General features: G+C 26.8%; 2 protein-coding genes across 3 annotated transcripts; both read right to left on the reverse strand.

The window, feature by feature from the left end:
- Positions 1-2,198: 2,198 nt before the first annotated feature.
- LOC115722582 (ethylene-responsive transcription factor ERF096-like) lies at positions 2,199-2,970 on the reverse strand. Its single transcript, XM_030651822.2, has one exon. The coding sequence runs from the start codon at positions 2,900-2,902 to the stop codon at positions 2,459-2,461; it is 444 nt and encodes a 147-aa protein (XP_030507682.2). The 5' UTR covers positions 2,903-2,970; the 3' UTR covers positions 2,199-2,458.
- A 6,575-nt stretch (positions 2,971-9,545) lies between these two features.
- LOC115723481 (ubiquitin-ribosomal protein eL40 fusion protein) lies at positions 9,546-11,025 on the reverse strand. 2 transcript variants are annotated; one of them, XM_030652972.2, is made up of 5 exons: positions 10,805-11,025; positions 10,619-10,705; positions 10,324-10,426; positions 9,916-9,982; positions 9,546-9,813 (listed from the first exon to the last, which is right to left on the reverse strand). In XM_030652972.2, the coding sequence occupies exons 1-5, from the start codon at positions 10,905-10,907 to the stop codon at positions 9,787-9,789; spliced, it is 387 nt and encodes a 128-aa protein (XP_030508832.1). In that variant the 5' UTR covers positions 10,908-11,025; the 3' UTR covers positions 9,546-9,786. The 2 variants fall into 2 exon arrangements, with proteins under 2 accessions (XP_030508832.1, XP_060959773.1); XM_061103790.1 differs by having other exon boundaries at positions 9,546-9,982; positions 10,805-10,995.
- Between the last annotated feature and the right edge of the window lie 7,125 nt (positions 11,026-18,150).

Raw genomic sequence — 18,150 nt, forward strand, 5'->3', positions numbered from 1 at the left:
CATGAGCCAACCTAACGATCACGGTTTGAAAAAGCTATAAACTATTCAATTTTTTATTCTACACCCAACCCTACTTACTTAATAACATAGAGGGTGAGTTGAGTTGGATTCATTGGATTGAGATGAATATTTTAGGCTTTAATATTTATGTTACAAACATGATAAAATGATACATATATGTTTGCATATATGTAACAAGACCTGTTTATTATATGGGTTAGACGAGTCAACTCAAACACAACCCGAACTCATTTAAGGCATACTCAAACCCGCTAACTCTCGTGTGAGTTTTGAATCGTGTTATCGTGTCTGACCCATTTTTTCAGCCCTAAGAGAGAGTGTATATGTGTGTGTGTAAATATAGTACTTTTAAAAAATCTAAGGTGGTGGTAGTATCATTATGTGGCTTGTAAAATTAAAAATAGTGATTGATTCACACGTTAGATTTATTGGTAAAAATAGGATAACTATAAACTATGTGTTAGTGATGTGTTTTGATTAATTCATTTTCTAATGTTATCATAATAATATAATTTATTTATTAAAATGTAAAATATATATTTGTATATATTTTGTGAATGCAAAATATATTTTATATATGAACGTTTATTTTAAATTTGGAACATCTCTCAACAAATAAGTTGGATTACGTTATATAGAGTTAGAGTGTGTCCAACCCATAATTATATGACCTATCACTTTTTAACTCAATGACCCATTGACTTACTCTTAACAAAACCCCATACTACCAAAAATGGGTTGGGTTTGTCTGGTTGAATAATTTGGCCCATTTTTTGTGCACCCTTAAAAACTATATGTGTTCGCAGACAAAATTAAAATACTCAAAACTATGTTACAGAGACAAGACTAAAACACTCAAAGTCATGTCAGTTTGTCACAGAGACAAGACTAATCGCAGTAGCAAAAATAGAATGGTAATAGTAAAATGCAACCCCGACCAAGCCACACCTCTAAGCCAAGGGAAGGCCGGTTGGGCTAGTCGATCGAAAAAAAAAAAAGATATCGTTCAATAGATATACATCTAGGAACAAGAAACCTTAATTTTTTCTTTTAAAATAGAAAAAAGGAGAAACAACTAAGCTGAAGTTTTATTAAAAAAATAAAGGGGGATTACCCTATACACTATTTTTAAATTTTTTTTTTTAATTTACAGTTTGGGTTGCTCTAGTAATTTTTATGTGAGTTGTATGTGAATTTTAGTTGCGATTTAAGTTGCTACGTAAATTTTCAAAAAAAAAAAAATACAAAAAAAAAAAAAAAACTAATATACATATATATAACTAGCAAATGTAACTACTACGTACCAAACAAAACTACCTTATTTTTATTACTTACTACCTTAAACATAGTCTACATGATATGACAATGTAGAATTAATATTAATAAACTCAACGAACAATTAATATTCTTTACTGACAAAAAAAATTAACTAACTATACCTATATACAATATTCAAAACTAACTAAATTTAAACTGAATTATCATTTATTAAATTTGTAAGCTAATAAATTATGTTTAACCCATATTAATCTGGCTATCTAATAATAATATAAATTATGTTTAACCCATATTAATCTGGCTATCTAATAATAATAATATAAATTATGTTTAACCCATATTAATCTGGCTGTCTAATAATAATAATAATAATATGTAATAGGAGAGGTTTTTAAACTAATCTTTTGTAAAGAAAAAAAATTGTCACTTTCCATTTTAAAATTATTAATTATATATATACACATGAGTTTACATGTTATATATTAGCTAGATGTTTTTTTCTTGAAAAAAATTATATTCCACGTGAGTTTAATTTATCTATTTATATTGATATTATTAATTAAGAGAAAGAAAGGCACTAATTATGAATAATTTAATTAAATTAAAAAAAATGTATTATGCATTGTCATATATTATTGGAGAAACATAGAAAATCCCATTGTTCGTACATTTAATTTGTACTAGATACATATACTCGATAAAAAAAAATGACCATTTTCTAAGCACATAAAAATTTTCTTTTTTTTAAAAAAAAAATACAAATAAAAAATGATTATGAAGAAGAAGAAGAAGAAAAAGAAAGAAAGAAATGGAGCCCATCCATGATAATAATTTCTTATTGGCATTAATTTATATATAAATGAAGAAGACTTAGTCAACTTATCCAAAACATATATATGTGGCTAAGTGGCTTACTTGCATTATATTCATATATAAATATATCTATAATATGGTCCTCACACACAAATTTACACTAAATTCAAAACAAAGTAACCTTAATTATCATTTGTTATAGAATAACAACACAATGTATATATTATAAAAATAAATAAGTATGAGATTTTGCCATTCAAAAAAAAAAACACTAAATCTTTTCTTTTGTAAAAAAAATAAAAAAGAAAAGAGAAATAAATATATATATATATATTTATAATCTCACTTATTTTTTGTGATTATCATCATCATAATTATCAAGAAGTTCCTCAAGAAGTTTATCATCCAAATATTCAAATTCAATAACTTGATTAGTATTGTTATTATTTCTACTACTATTAAAACTACTAAGGCTACTGTCACCGGTGGTCACCTGCATTGAAGAAGAAGCTGACGTGGAAGAAGATGATTGGGTAGTAGTATTGTTTTGTGAAGAAGAGTAATATTCTTGAGGGAAGTTAAGAATGGCTAATGGGCCTCTCATAGCATAAGCAGCCCGATCATAGGCCCTTGCTGCTTCCTCAGCCGTACCAAAAGTACCAAGCCAAACCCTAGCCCCATGTCGGGTCGAATCTCGAATCTCCGCCGCAAATTTCCCCCACGGCCGCCGCCTCACGCCTCTATATTTTACCCCTGAGGAGGAGGAGGAGGAGGAGGAGTTGTTATCCATATAACTAATATTTTGTATGAAAATTTTGCATGGCTTAAAAATGTGAGAGTGTGTAGTACTAGACTTGGTTTTGGTTTAAATATATAGTTGTGGAGAAATAGAATGGACGGTGTATATTAATCCACGTGTACAAATAAAGGGGTTGAAAACTTGAAATGATCCATTTGTTTTGTCACGTGTTCAAGAGAAAACTTCTTTTAGACCAAATTTTTGAGTCCATTGAATCTGGATGGTCAAACTGATGGCTTTCTTTCAACTTAGAAAAATACCCCTTTTTTCCTTCTTTCAAAAAAATTCTCTTTCAAATAATTAACTAAACTAACTACAACAAAATTATTCTTTATGTATATGCATGGTAAAAATTATTAATTGGACATTCTGTTTTGTTAAATGACAAAATAAACTATATATATTCTAAATTGGTAAAAATAAGACCCCAAACTCAATTTTTAACAATTTATTTTTTAATGTAACCAATTTTAAGACAATTTCTAACCTGAACAAATATAAAAAATGTAACCAGTTTTGTCATAATATTTTTAGATCAGATTATTACAGTATTATGTTTTATTTTGACAAAAAATTAGTTCAGGGTCTTATTTGTACAATTTTAGAAAATACGTGATCTATTTTATCATTTAACAAAACACAAAGTCCAATTAATAATTTTTACAAAACACTAGGTCCAAAATAAGATTTACCTATTTATAAGAAATTTTTATTGATAAATATTCTTTAAAGACTCATTCTGGTATAATTTCTATCAGTCTCAACATTCAAAATAGTATTTTGGTATATTTAATAAAATATTTTAATTTTATTTTTACTATTATAAATTATTAGAATTTTTTGCCAATTAAGTTATTTATTTTATGGTTAAAATATCTTATTTAGATGTTAATCCTATTTTTTTTTAAATCTAATTTCTCATTTAATATTATTGATATTATTGAAGCCGAATTGATTAAATTTAAATGAAATTTACACTAAAAAAAACAGATGAAAATATATCAAAACACCACTTTTAACAAAAGTATTATAAAAATATTTATTAATTTTATAAAAATTGATATTATATAATATAACCCAATAACCACGAAAGCACAAAAAGTGAAGATGTAATAATAATAATAATAGTAATCAAAGGACAATTGTTTTTTTTTCTTTTGTAGGCTTATATAATAATAATCAATTAATATATATATTTATGTCGTGTTATGTTAATCATTTTCTCTTCTTTTTTTTCCAATGTCATTATTATTTTTTAAAATAATATGTTTTTTTTTTCGAACTCATTAAAATAATATGTTCTGATTTTAATAATTTGATTATGTAAAAATAAAATAATAAATAAAACTCTCATGTATAATTTAATTTAAATTATTTTTGTTTTTTTCTTTTCAAACTTATAGTATGTAGGCATGACTAGTAATTATTTAGTGATAACGTCATGCATGGATGCTTACGTCATCTTATCTATTTCTTTTCTTCCCAAGTGGACTAAGGTTGTCGTTTTCTCAATTAATTGTATGAAGTTTGTTAAATATTTTGTTAATTTATATCTATAAAATTTATTGGTTCGTGCAATACTTTGTTTTTATAGGTGATGCTATATTCGATTGGTTAATTATATTTTTAAAATATATTTTTTAAAAATATATGAGATTAATAATTAATTATATTAATAGTACTAGATATTAATAATATTTTTTAACGGGTTTTTGGCGTTTATAAATATTTAATTTAGGCTAATTAGGATTTTTATCCTCTCAACTTTGACATTCATGCCCCCTGAACTTTGAAGGCCATTGAAAATGCCCCTGAACTATTGAGATTGTTAGATTTAATGACTTTTGTCTAATTTTATTCAATTTTACTATTTCAATGATTGTTTATGTACTAAACTATGTTCCCCAGACTTTGATATCTACCAAATCATGCCCTTCGAACTTTGACATGTACTTAATTATGCCCCCTGAACTTTCATCCATGTTAGACTTTTTTACTAAAATTAGAAAAAAGTCCTTAAATCCAACAATCCCAATAGTTCAGGGGCATTTTCAATGACCTTAAAAGTTCAGGAGCATGATTTGGTACATGTCAAAGTTCAGGGGACAAAAATCATAATTAGTCTTTATTTTATTATATAAAAAAATTGATAAAGAAAGTCTTAAGAGTACTATATATTATATTAGGTAGTTTTCATACTCATAATTATTTAATTTTTATTTAAAAGAGTGTATTGTATATTATATTAAAAAAAAATCAAAATTACATCTTAAACAAAAAAAATTAAGAAATTTGTGGTAAATTCCTTATTTCGATATCTATAAAAGTTTTTTTTTTCTAATTATTTTTCATGATCTAATTAGGTACGTTATACTTATTTATTAGTACCAAATATTTAGAAAATTTTTAATAGTTTATATTTTTGAAAATAAAATTTAAACGGATGTTTACCATATTTATAAGAAAAAATAGTCATACTTGTAATAAAATATTTAAACCTTATTTTCGACAATTTAAATTATTCGAAATTTTTTAAAATTTACAATAATCCTATATAACTATAAGATAAAGAAAAATCAGACTAAAATACTCTCATAAATATCGAAGAGTGTACTGTCGACTTACCCAAAAAATTGTATGTGTATATAGATATTGTGTGTGTATATAGATGGGCATATATACAATTAACCTTATTAATATATAATATTGAAATTATACTTCATTCATATATAAAACAGGTTGTCGTGGGTGGTCCTAAGTCCTAATAATGAAAGTGAATATATACTTTCTCTCTGTATATATATATAAAATATATATTATTAATGAATAGCAATAGCTTTCTCAAAATTTAGTGCTCCCCACCAAGCAATTAAAAAAGAATTAAAATTCTTTTTTTATTTTGAAAATAAGCGTAGTTATATATTAGAAAGATATTAGACTTCATGGTCATTACACAAAATGTTCTCCGGTAAAGAGTTGATCGGAATAGAACCGTACATCTGATAGATAAAAGCCCATTTAATCACATTATAGGCCGCAAAGTTACAAGACCTACTAATATTCGAAAAATTACAACATATAAAATAAGAAGAAGACTTAGTAAAAAAGAATTAAAATTCATTATATAATTCATATAACTTTTGAGTGCCAAACTTAGTAACTCTCATCATGTTTCAAACTCTGAAAAGAATGTAAATCTATCCTGTGTAATGATTAAGAGGTCTATTTGCTTTGATCTATAAAACGTTTTATTTTAAAAAAAAAAAAATGTTATATTTTGAACCACACTGAACCAAGAAAACATATATATATTTTATATAAAAAAAAATAGAATCACGTGGTGAACATTTTTTTTTTCTCATTTTGACAATACACCACGTATTACTATTAGTTATATAAAAGTCTTATATACCTCAACCTATTTTAATTAATCATTTCAAAAATTCTTATTACTTGAAGGCCAAACTTTTTTTCAATCCTTTTCAAGAAGGTATATATATTTATAGAATTTCCCTAGAAAAAAGGGAAAAAGAATAAAGTTAGTTATTATATATATAGTGTGACAAAATGGAATGAAACTAGAAGAAATTAGTCAAATAAGTTGGACAATTTCACATCACATATATATAATATATGATATATAACATTGGAAAACTTATATATATAAATAATATATAAAAATTGGTGTATATATATATGGAGGGGACATGAATATATGGTATTCAAATAAAACATGGTTATGTGGTCTTTAATTAAGCTATGGACCATTTACGACGTACGTAAATTAACCATATAATATATTCTTCGTCAATTTTGATACACTATATATCTATGGTGGCTCATACATAATTATTGGACTTTTTAATTGTGTAAGGATTTTATTTAAAAAGGGAAATTTGATTTTCTATACTTACATTACATATACCTTTTTTCATAAACTAATACTTTTCTACATTGAAAATATATGACCACTTTTCCAAAATCCCAAAAATACCCCTCTCAAAAACTCAAATCCTTTCTACATTAATTTTTTTTTTTCAATTTTTCTGGGCTTTTAAGGGGTCGGGTCCGATGGGGCCCGATGCCGTCCGATGGGACATTTTTTTGGGGTTTTGAAGTCGGGTCCGATGGGCTTGATACCCGTCCGATGGGTCCGATGCCCCGTTCGATGGGCGCGATGCCCCGTCCGATGGACCCATCGGACCCGACCTTAAAAACCTAAAAAAATTGGTTTTTGTGCGGTACCGTGCGGGTCTTGATCGGAGTGGTCTGATAACGGTGCTGGTGGCGGTGGGTGGTCGTCCGTCGTCGTGCGTTGTCGTTCGGTGCTATCGGTGGCGGTGGGTGGTCGTCCATCGTCGTCGGAGGTGAAGCCGATGGTGGTGGGTGTGGGTGTACCGTGCGAGAGGGAGAGAGAGAACTTTTGAGCCTTTTGACTTTAATTTTTCAAATGAGAGGGGTATTTGCGGGAAATTAGTAATGTGGTCATATATGACCAATTTTAATAATTATGGATTTAGGGAAAAAAATTTAAGGTATTGTAAGCATGGAATTTCAAATTTCCCAAATAAAATGAGTCTCATTATATTTTGTGGATATAAAAAGATATTCATGGTCACTAAAAGTATTATAAGAAATTAGAATTGACTTATAATATGGGTCTCACTCATTTAATGTCATTTAATGTTATGTTTGATTAATTTAAAAAAACATTCATTCTTCTTTTTTTAAAAAAGAAAATTACACAATAAATTAAAACACTCATTTTTCTTTTAAAAAAATAAAAATTAATTAAAAAATTCTTTTGACATTTTATTACACTTATGATATTTGGGAATGATTATTTCCGATACTCAAAGTGCTTTTATTAAAAGCCAATTGATTCATGATTCATGATAATGCCATTGTGGGCTATGAGGAGTTACATTGTATGAGGAAGAATCGTTTTTCGAATGGGAAAAAGCTAGTTCTTAAACTGGATATAGCCAAGGCCTATGATAGGGTAGAATGGAGATTTGTTTAGGCAATGATGTTAAAGTTGGGCTATCAGACTGAATGGGTTTGACAGATCATGAGATATGTAGGCTCGGTTAGGTTTTCTTTTCTCATAGATAGTGAGGTGCAAGGGGAAGTGATACCAAGAAGAGGATTGCGACAAGAAGACCTCCAATCTCTTTTCTTTATTTATCTTTTGTGCTGAAGCATTTTCTAGTCTTATACACATGAAGAGAGGTCGGGTAGTATTAATGGAGTGAGGTTTGGGCGCAACGGATTATTGATATCTCATCTCTTTTTTTCGAATGACAGTTTAGTATTTTTTGATGCTTCAAGAGAGACTTGTCAAAATTTTCAAACATTGTTGGAAAAGGCATCTGGTCAACTTGTAAACTTTCACAAGTCTGGAGTGAGCTTTGGAAGGCAAGTCAATGAGGGAGAGAGGGCTGAATTAGCAAGTCTATTGGAGGTTCAGGTTGGGAGAAGTAAAAAGCAAGTGTTTGATGTCATTAAAAATCGAGTATAGAATAAACTACGTGGTTGGAAGTGTTCTTTGTTTTCAACAGGAAGAAAAGAAGTGCTAATTAAAGCTATTAACCAGGCTATTCCCACTTTTATGATGAGTTGTTTTCAATTGCCTAAAACTATAATTAATAATATTCATAAGTTGGTCGCCCGCTTTTGGTGGGGCTCTGGTGGGACTCCTTAGTAAAAGAAAAAAAAAGATGTATTGGTGCAAATGGTCTGACTTGTGTAAACCTAAGGAGCATGGGGGTTAGGGTTTCGAGATTTGGAGTTATTTAACAAGTGCTTTTAGCAAAGCAAATTTGGCGTTGTATTCGACACCCGGAGAGCTTATGTAGCAAGGTTTTAAAGGCTAGCTATTTCCCTTATGGAACGGTTTTGGGGGAAAAATGTGGTGCATCTGCTTCTTTTGTGTGGCTGAGTTTAATTTGGGGAAAACAAACAATTCTTAATGGCGAATTGGCAATGGCAATGGAAAGAGTATGCGGATTCTTGAAGATCTATGGCTGCCACGACATTATACCTTCAAGGTCTTCAACCCACCTAGCTTTCTTGAGCAATTGTATGTAACTGATCTAAAGCTTTCAAATGGGAAGTGGGATGAAAGTTTTATCCGTGCTAACTTTAATATTTTACATTCTAAATTAATACTCAAACTCCCATGTATTGATTGGGACATTGAGGATAAGATTCTTTGGCATTATAGTAAAAATTTCGTAATGATTATCGGATGGCAATTGATCTACGTAACATGTTTTGAAAACAAAAATTTACATTTTGTATGTAAAAAATTATTTTTAAAAATATGATTGGTTTTTTAGCATGGATTAATGTTTTTTAATTTAAAAAAATTGAATATGGGATTAGTTGAGAATCTCAAAATAAAAAGGTAAGAGAATATTTAAAGAGTTTTTAGATTCCATGGTTTGAAAACATAAAAATGGTGTTTAAATTTTTTTTATCTAAAACTCAAAATAATATTCAGATTTTGTTTTTGAAAAAACTCAACCAATCAAGAATTTTCATGCAACAATTTTCAAATTCTAAACCAATTACACCCTAAACTTTTTTCTAAATAATTTTCAAGAAAAATGCTTGAAGGCGAAACACAATCGAGCAAGAACATAACCATATAAATGTATTAGAGAATAGTTAAAAGTAAAACCTAAAATAGGTCGAACTCAACATCTGAATAACCAAAATTCCAAACTACAACGAAATATAAGAAATAAGTTTTCCCAATAGAGCAATGTTGTCCAAAACATACTTTGAATTCCTAAAAGATAGCAAAAACAAAATTAATGTTCTAATAATAGGAAACTGCAGAAGCAGCACCTTATGGTAGGAACGAAAATCTACTTGATCTTCTTCTTTGGCCTCAACTGCAATTCAAGTTACAAAACAATCGAGTTTTGAATAAACGAGTTCATAATAATTATTAATTGAAACTCGGGAAAAAAATAATCAAAGAAAAGTTCGTTTACCTGGTTGCTGTGTCCACACTTCTTCTTTCTGCAGTTAACAGCACGAGGGTGGAGACGGGCATAGCACCTATAAGCAAGTAACAAACACTATGAGCATCAATCAAAGAAGTTTCAAACAAAGCATATCGATATTGATACATAAAGACACAAAAAACTGAACTAGTATCAACATAAGACATTACAAGAACACCATAGCTTAAAGCATAACAGGTGAGGTTAATGAAAACAAAGGAACCATATAGCTTATAGCTTAAATGAATCATTAAGCCAAATATTTCTAATGAGGGGAATCCCAAAATCCAACATTTGTTAATTAAGAAACAAACACAAATGAGTTGAGCAAAGAACATATCATATTGTATAAACCAAACATATATGTTATATTGATAAATTAAGATTATGACTTACTTGCGGCAAATCATCTTTTCTTGGTTGTATTTCCTGGCCAATGCCATTAGAGATGGCTCGATGATTCCACCACGGAGCCTCAAAACCAAATGCAATGTGGACTCTGTGGAAATGACCCAATCAAATTCACACAATTTGGTTAAATTTTATAAACAAAAACCATTGTAGAAGACAATACAAAATTCAAACTCAAACCCTCTAAAAAATTCTCAATTTTTTAACCAAACAAACAATAACTTCACTCAAATCTATATAGATAAACTCTTATTCGATAATCTCAAAAAAAATGGTAAACCTTTCTGGATGTTGTAATCAGCAAGAGTGCGACCATCTTCAAGCTGCTTTCCGGCAAAGATCAACCTCTGCTGGTCCGGAGGAATACCTAACAGAACAAAAGCAATCGCAACATTAATCATTTGCAATCGATATTTGCCAGCAACAATAAGAAAGAGAATGAATAGAGTGAAAACTGAGTCCTGACCTTCCTTGTCCTGAATCTTAGCCTTGACATTGTCGATGGTGTCGCTAGACTCGACCTCAAGGGTGATGGTCTTCCCAGTTAGGGTTTTCACGAAGATCTGCATCTCTCCCTGTCTTCCTCACACTCGCCGACTAGTCTAGGGTTTTTTTTGCTCTGTAAGGAGTTCGACTGATATTATTATATAAAGGTCTCCATTTACATTAGTTTTATCATATACGACCCAATTTATATTTTGGAGTACATAATGTCCCAATTTTATAAAAAATGTTACACTTTACTCCCTAATCTTTGCTTATTACAATTTACAACTCTATTATTTGCACATAAGGGTGTAAATGAGAAAAAAGTGGAACAATTCCTAATATCCAAAAGTTTTACTATCTCCAATCATTTTTAATGGGAACATTTTATTTATTATTCTTTATAAAAAAAAATTAGTATTTTTAAAAATGGAGAAATGTATAATCTTTGAGTAGAACAACGAATCATATGTTGTTTTCTTTACCACTACACAACATCATTAATCATATTTACTCAAAATATGTAGTTAAATATTACTCTGTTTTTTTTTTTTTAAATAAATATGATTGGTTCAAAAATTATAAAGTTACTGTGTGTAATATTTGAGTGCATAAAAATTAGTAAATTACACAATATATATTCGAAAATTACCTCTTGTCTCCATACATGATTATCCTAGGCATATTTTGAGTAAAAATTAATGAACAAATAGAATTACAAGTTTGAAGATATTTAAATCTGTATTTTTGCAATAACACTCACTAAAAATGTCATTGGTTACCATAATACAACAATTTCTCCATACATGTATTTATGTCACAGACTAAATGTTTGTTTGGCCCAAACAGTTTTAGTTTTGAAAGCCCAAAATGTGTTTTTAAAACTTGGCCCAAATGACCTTTTCAAAGCCCACTTTCAGTGATCCATATATACCATGTATTGTGCTTTAAATCACTTTTGATGTAAGAGAAACCATTAGAACTTTAGGCTTTCGAATTCCAAATTTACCTCATTAGACTATACCCAATAAATGTGCGAGACCTGTATTGAAGTTTGATTATATTGTAAGGTCTTAAATTTGGGTAACACAAACACCCAAACACCTTGAGCATGGAGTAATTTGGTTTGACATTGAATAAGAGTTTTAAGGATGAGACATTGTGTAGCTGAGGGGAAGGATTCTATTGATTAAAGAGATAATAGACATGTAAGCTTCATTCCAAAATTTTAAAAGCATGTTAGCATGAGCTAAGAGAGTCAACCCACTTTCCACTATACAAATATATGTGTTTGCGCTCAACTATTTCATTTTATTCATGAGTACGGGGACAAGATACTTTATGAACAATGCTAGATTCTCATAAAAAAGAATTGGTAAATGCTTGATACTCTCCTCCCTAATTAGATTGAATTTGTTTGATTGGAAAGTCAAGTCAGAGTCCTACCTGAGTTTTGAAAGTGACAAAGGTAGAGAGGGTCTCAATTTTAGTTTTCAACATATAAATCCAAATGTGGCTAGTGAAGACATCAAGAAAACTAATATATAATACCTATAGAAATTTATGATACTCCCCAAAACAATAAGCAACACATAATTGGGCATAAGAATTAATATTTTTATTATTAATTTTGATATTACAAAATGGGGATGCCCAAATCTTTTGTGCCATAAAGAAAAAGAATTATTTTGTTCAGACAAAATACAAAAATTACAATATTGTTTTTGCATATTAGACACAAAAGTGATATATTAGCTAGAGGATGGCTGCTTGGTGAGAAGTAAGAATGTTGAGTTAATTAGAGTCAAACTTGAAGGGACCTTTGTCAAGTTTCCCAATATGCAAAATCTTCAAGGTAACTTGATCCTTGACAACATAGTGAAATGGGTGAAATTCAAAAAAAAAATACCATTCACTTGAAAAAATTGGGAAACACTTAACACAAGAGTCTAAGAATGAAAGGGAGAAAGAAAAGTGGATTGACCAATATTTTGAATTTGCAAACTTGTGTCATTATCCATGTGAACATACTTTTTTCCAAGATAAGTGTTGTTGGAAGCTCAAATTCGCTCATTTGGTGTGAGATATTCGTGGCTGCTGAGTCTGGATACAGCTAAGGTCATTTTACCACTTTTGGAGAAGCATAATAAACTTACATCTCTTCAATATTGGCATTGGCATTGCTTGAGAAATTATGAAATGACTCCTGAAAAGAACAAGCATTACTGGACTGCGTGTCCAAATTTGTGACCATCGGTTACAGTATAGCCGATGCTGTAAAACCATTGCCTATTTTTTTTAAAAGCATCTCGTTTCAATTTTGTAGTTGTTTTAAATTATCAGGAATACTAAACGATAGTTCAAGAATATTCAACTATAGTAGACAGTTTTAAACACTCACTTTTATTAGCGATGTTACTTGAAAAAAAAAAAATCAATTTAAGAATCAACAAAAATAGTACTTTTTATTAATCAATATTTAAGGTTATTATTATTAATAAATAATATAGTTTCATGTTATATGTATATCATATTTGTCTATTTGTATATAACTATATAATTTCATTTCAAAGTAATTTTTAGCACACCAAGATGCTTAAACTTAAATTAATTCAAAATAAGCACCGCATTTGGTGGTGTTTTGATTCTTGATTAAATATTAATTATATATTCAAAAGAAAAAACCAACAATGATGATGGAAGTAATAAAATTTACCATAACGTGGCTTAATTGATCATGTGCCAAAAAATTAAGATGCTCAATTTTTTAGGGTGGTCAACATTTTGACCGTCATTAGTTAATTGATCATTAAAAACATAAATCAAAACTAATTAAGACTTAGCATAGCAAAATAAATAATAATAATAATAATATAAGAGGTGAAATTTTAATTTTTGCATGGGCAGTTTCAAAACCACGTGCTGACACGTGCACTATCCATTACATGTTTTAAGCTTTTATTTTTTTTCTTTATTAATTATTATTATTATTATTATTATTAAATTTTAAAAATTAAATGTAATTATTTAATATAATAAATTGATCTAAGTGTTATGTACTTACAGCTGAGATTGGACATTCCATTTAATATAATATTTTTTTTAATTCAATTAGTAATTAAATTTTGAAAAATTTCATCAATCAAATATAATTAGACCTAAAAATCCAATCTAATTAGATTACTAGTTAAATTTAATCGGTTTTTTAATTGAATATCCAATTACACACCTAATTTTTAATATTCTTTAAATATAAATAAATACCTAAAAACTAAATATTACTATTTAGTTAAGTTTAATACTCCATAAAGATATCATCATTACAAGTTTAATGTAACTAAACATTTAAAATAACTAAAATAATAACAGCCAAAAAATAAAATAAAACAAAATAATATTAAAATAAATACACAAAAATAACTAAGTATTATAAATTTAATACCAAAATAACAAATAACAACTGAAAATATATATTTTTATTTTTTTTAAATATTTTTATTACATATATAATTAAATATAAATTATTTTTTAATATATATAATATAATTTAATTAAATCAGTTTTTAATTAAATTTTGAAAATAATATTTAATAATCAATTTAATCTAATTTAATTGTAATTGGCTCTTTAATGTTTTGTAATTAAATGAAATTCGATCCATTTAATTTAATTAGATTGAATTAGATGTTGTCCACCTATAAATACACTTACATATGAAAGAATGTAGCTCGTGCAGTCACGTGAGTTTATCTCCTTCAATTAAAATCCAATAATAATTTGGCTTTTTCTTTATTTTTATTAAATTAATTAGGTGAATATTCTTTTTCTTTATTTTTTTTAGTCGTGGTACATAAGTGAGAGAGAAAATGACATATTCACATTGCCGACTTTCACTTATTCATAAAAATAATAAATAATTTTGATTTCGTAAAATAAATAAATAAATATTTTTTTCCTTATTTTATCACTATAACATGTTAAATTAAAGTAATTTATAACATAAATATTTAAATTTAATACACGATTGTAAATAAATATTTAGATTTAATTTATAGCGATAATAATATTTAAGTTATATTTTAAGAACTTTTGTATATACGCACCTCATGAGCGTTAAATTTTAAATCATTATTCACGTGTTATTTTTTTATTAGTATATTCAAACTATTTTTTTAAATAAAAATTTAATGACTTAGATTTATTAAGAATTACTACGTAGCAATTTACTTAATAAGTAACTACGAAAATTACAGAATTATAACTTAAGTATTAATACTATAAAAAAATTAAACTTATGTATTTATTTTTTTATGCTTCAATTTATTTTGTTAAATTATATTAATAATGTAAAATTTTAATCTCGATGGATGGAATTTTTTAAGAGCTTTTCTCTATTTATTAATTTACCAATTGAGCTATTTTAGCTCATAAAATATGAGTGTTTTTCCAAAACTTTCGTTGACTAAATTAATTAAATATTTAAACATAATTAAATAGTTATTTTAAGTCATTAATTCAAGACAATAATTTATTCTTCATTAATAAGCATAAAAATCTTCATGTCTTATGTAATAATAAATAATAACATTATTATTATTTAAATAAATTGATTTGACTATATAAGTTTGGATATGAAATAAGTCAAGTGTGAATAACCTAACTTATTTGATATAAAATTTACCAAAAATATAAAATAGTATAATTGGTAAGAATTGACAAAGAAGTACTCTCAACTCCAAATAAAGTTTTTTTTTTATTTATTTAATTCTCTTCTTTCCAATCTGTCTGAGCTGCCTCATTTTTATATGTGTATATATATATATATATTATATATAAATATAACTCTTTGCCCAAGAAAACTGCCTATATTATATATATGGGTGACTAGTTACTATTGCCCATACTCTTCTTAATTAGATTATATACATTTTCTTCACATTCCCATGTGTGCCTCACTTACTAATTTATTGCTATGTTTCTACTCTTCCTCTTCTTCCTTTTTTTTTTTTTCAATTAAAAATCAAATTCACTTTATTCATTTATTTATGTATATATATTTTTATTCTGAGGTGTTATAAATATCAAGAGACACTTTAAGGTAGTAAGTACAAAAAAAAAAAAAAAGACTAATATTAAATTTCACATATATTTTAATTTAATAAATAATATTAATAATTATTAACTATTGGGATATCTTAATAACAATATTTTGAAGATATATATTTATATTATTAGTTTTATGACTTGAAGACCAAGACATTTGGTCATTGGACATATACATGAATTCAATCAAATACAATGTCCTTATTATATATATTTATATATAATTTAATAAATAAAACTAACATATATTCAAGATTTTTACAAGAAAAAAAAATTAAATCTTCACCAGTGTTTATAAGAAATATATTATATCAATAATATATATTCACGTAAGCATAAAAATGAAATGTGATTAAATAATTAATTTTTTAAAAATATTAATTTAATTAATATTTAGTCTACACTCTAGCTAGGCTCGGCATGAGAAAAGGAATAATAATCTAAAAAAAATAAAGTGAAAATTTGTATTCTTATTTTCACACTGTTCATATTCAAAAGAAAAAAAGGTTAATTATTGAATCCACTTTCTACAGAGGAATAATTATTGAAAGTACCTTAATTTCTCTCTCTCTGTATATATATATTGCATATATAATTAAGATTAATTAATTAAAGCATAATTCATCATGTTATAATAATATGTAATAATCACGTTAATATCTTAAAAAATATGACGTAGATAATTATAATAAGTACTAGAAAAATGTAGTAATAATAATTTAGAGACACATCACTCAAAATATCAATTAATATATATTATTCATATTAGTTAATTTATTTGTTTATATATATAATTTGGTTGGTTTGGTACTGATGCTTGAGCCAAACATTCTCAACTAATTAATTAATTGTTTAACCAATATTAATCAAAGGGGTTCCTTCCTTCATCTTTCGATCCATTTATATAATGCTGTGATTATTTACATACATAAATATGTCTATAGACTACACTACACACCTTCTAAAAGATTATTTCGGTAAATTTTTTTATCTCATGTTTTGGTATTTAATAGAATTTTTTAATCTATCTTTTTATGATCGTATACATATTATAATTATTTAGAACTATATATGAATTTTTAAAAAAATTTAAATAATTTACGATATGCTAAATTTTGTTATATGTATTATTAATTTACTAGAATAATCTTTTAATTAGGGTGTACTACGTGTACATAAATTTTCTTATATGTATTATTAATTAACATGATAAATTAATTATAATTAAAAGTAAAATAAAGTCAGCAAAAGTTGGGAAACTTTGGAGTTAAAGTTGGGAGAATAGTTTCTTAGAGCTAGGGTTAGAATTAATTCACATATGAGGCCTCAAACTTTGACTAAGTTTCTAATTATATATTTATATATATATATTTTTTTTAAAAAAAATTGATTTATATATGTATTTTATTTTTTCTTATCAAATATTTTTGTCTTTCTACAATTATAGTCAACACTCAAGAAAATGGAACCAAGCCCTTTCTATCTGTCGGTTCTAATATTAGTCATATAATTTTCTAAAGAAAATTATTATTGTACTATATATTAATTCTACTTATTAATTATTCCACACATATATTTGACTTCTTAAATAATTTGTTGAAATAAGAATCCAAACCCCTTCTTTCTATAAAGATTATATATATATATATATATATATATATATATATTTATAGTAGACCCACATGGATCTTCAACATATCATCATCATCATGATGAATAATCACATATATATATTTTATAAAAATCAATTAATTTTTTGTTATCGGTTTTTAAATTTATGATGAAGTGGTTATCAATGTAATTTTTTTTTACGTCAATAAATAATTGAAGCAAAAGTTCTACTTTTATTTTTTGTGAGTAGTGATATGATCCTCTCCAAAAACAAAAACAAAAAAATAAATAAAAAAACAATTTGTCATGTATGTATATTATTCATCTATATTTATAAAAAGAGTTATGATTTAATTTTAAGATATACATACAAACGATTAGGGTTAATTATGTAATTTGTTTTGTTCTTAGAATTTCTATCACTATTAGTCTTTATAATAAATATTTTGTAAATATTGTAAAAGAGATCATTTAATTTAAAGGATATATATTTTTTGGTTAAAATTAGGAAAAAAAAAATAAAATTGTGGGTTGCATGTGGGTTCAGAGTGAGAGACTTTTAGGTTTATTATTATGACTGAGAATAATGGATATGAATTCATTAAAAGTCAA

Source organism: Cannabis sativa, chromosome 9 (assembly GCF_029168945.1).
Source record: "Cannabis sativa cultivar Pink pepper isolate KNU-18-1 chromosome 9, ASM2916894v1, whole genome shotgun sequence".
Taxonomy (NCBI): Eukaryota; Viridiplantae; Streptophyta; class Magnoliopsida; order Rosales; family Cannabaceae; genus Cannabis; species Cannabis sativa.

Excerpts from the sequence above, each read along its gene's own strand:
- LOC115723481 (XM_061103790.1), bottom strand. The coding sequence starts at position 10,907 with ATGCAGATCTTCGTGAAAACCCTAACTGGGAAGACCATCACCCTTGAG. Across the intron at positions 10,706-10,804 it reads TAAGATTCAGGACAAGGAAG|GTATTCCTCCGGACCAGCAG; the intron begins GTCAGGACTCAG and ends TTGTTCTGTTAG. Across the intron at positions 9,983-10,323 it reads GAAAAGATGATTTGCCGCAA|GTGCTATGCCCGTCTCCACC; the intron begins GTAAGTCATAAT and ends ACTTGCTTATAG.
- LOC115722582 (XM_030651822.2), bottom strand. The coding sequence starts at position 2,902 with ATGGATAACAACTCCTCCTCCTCCTCCTCCTCCTCAGGGGTAAAATAT.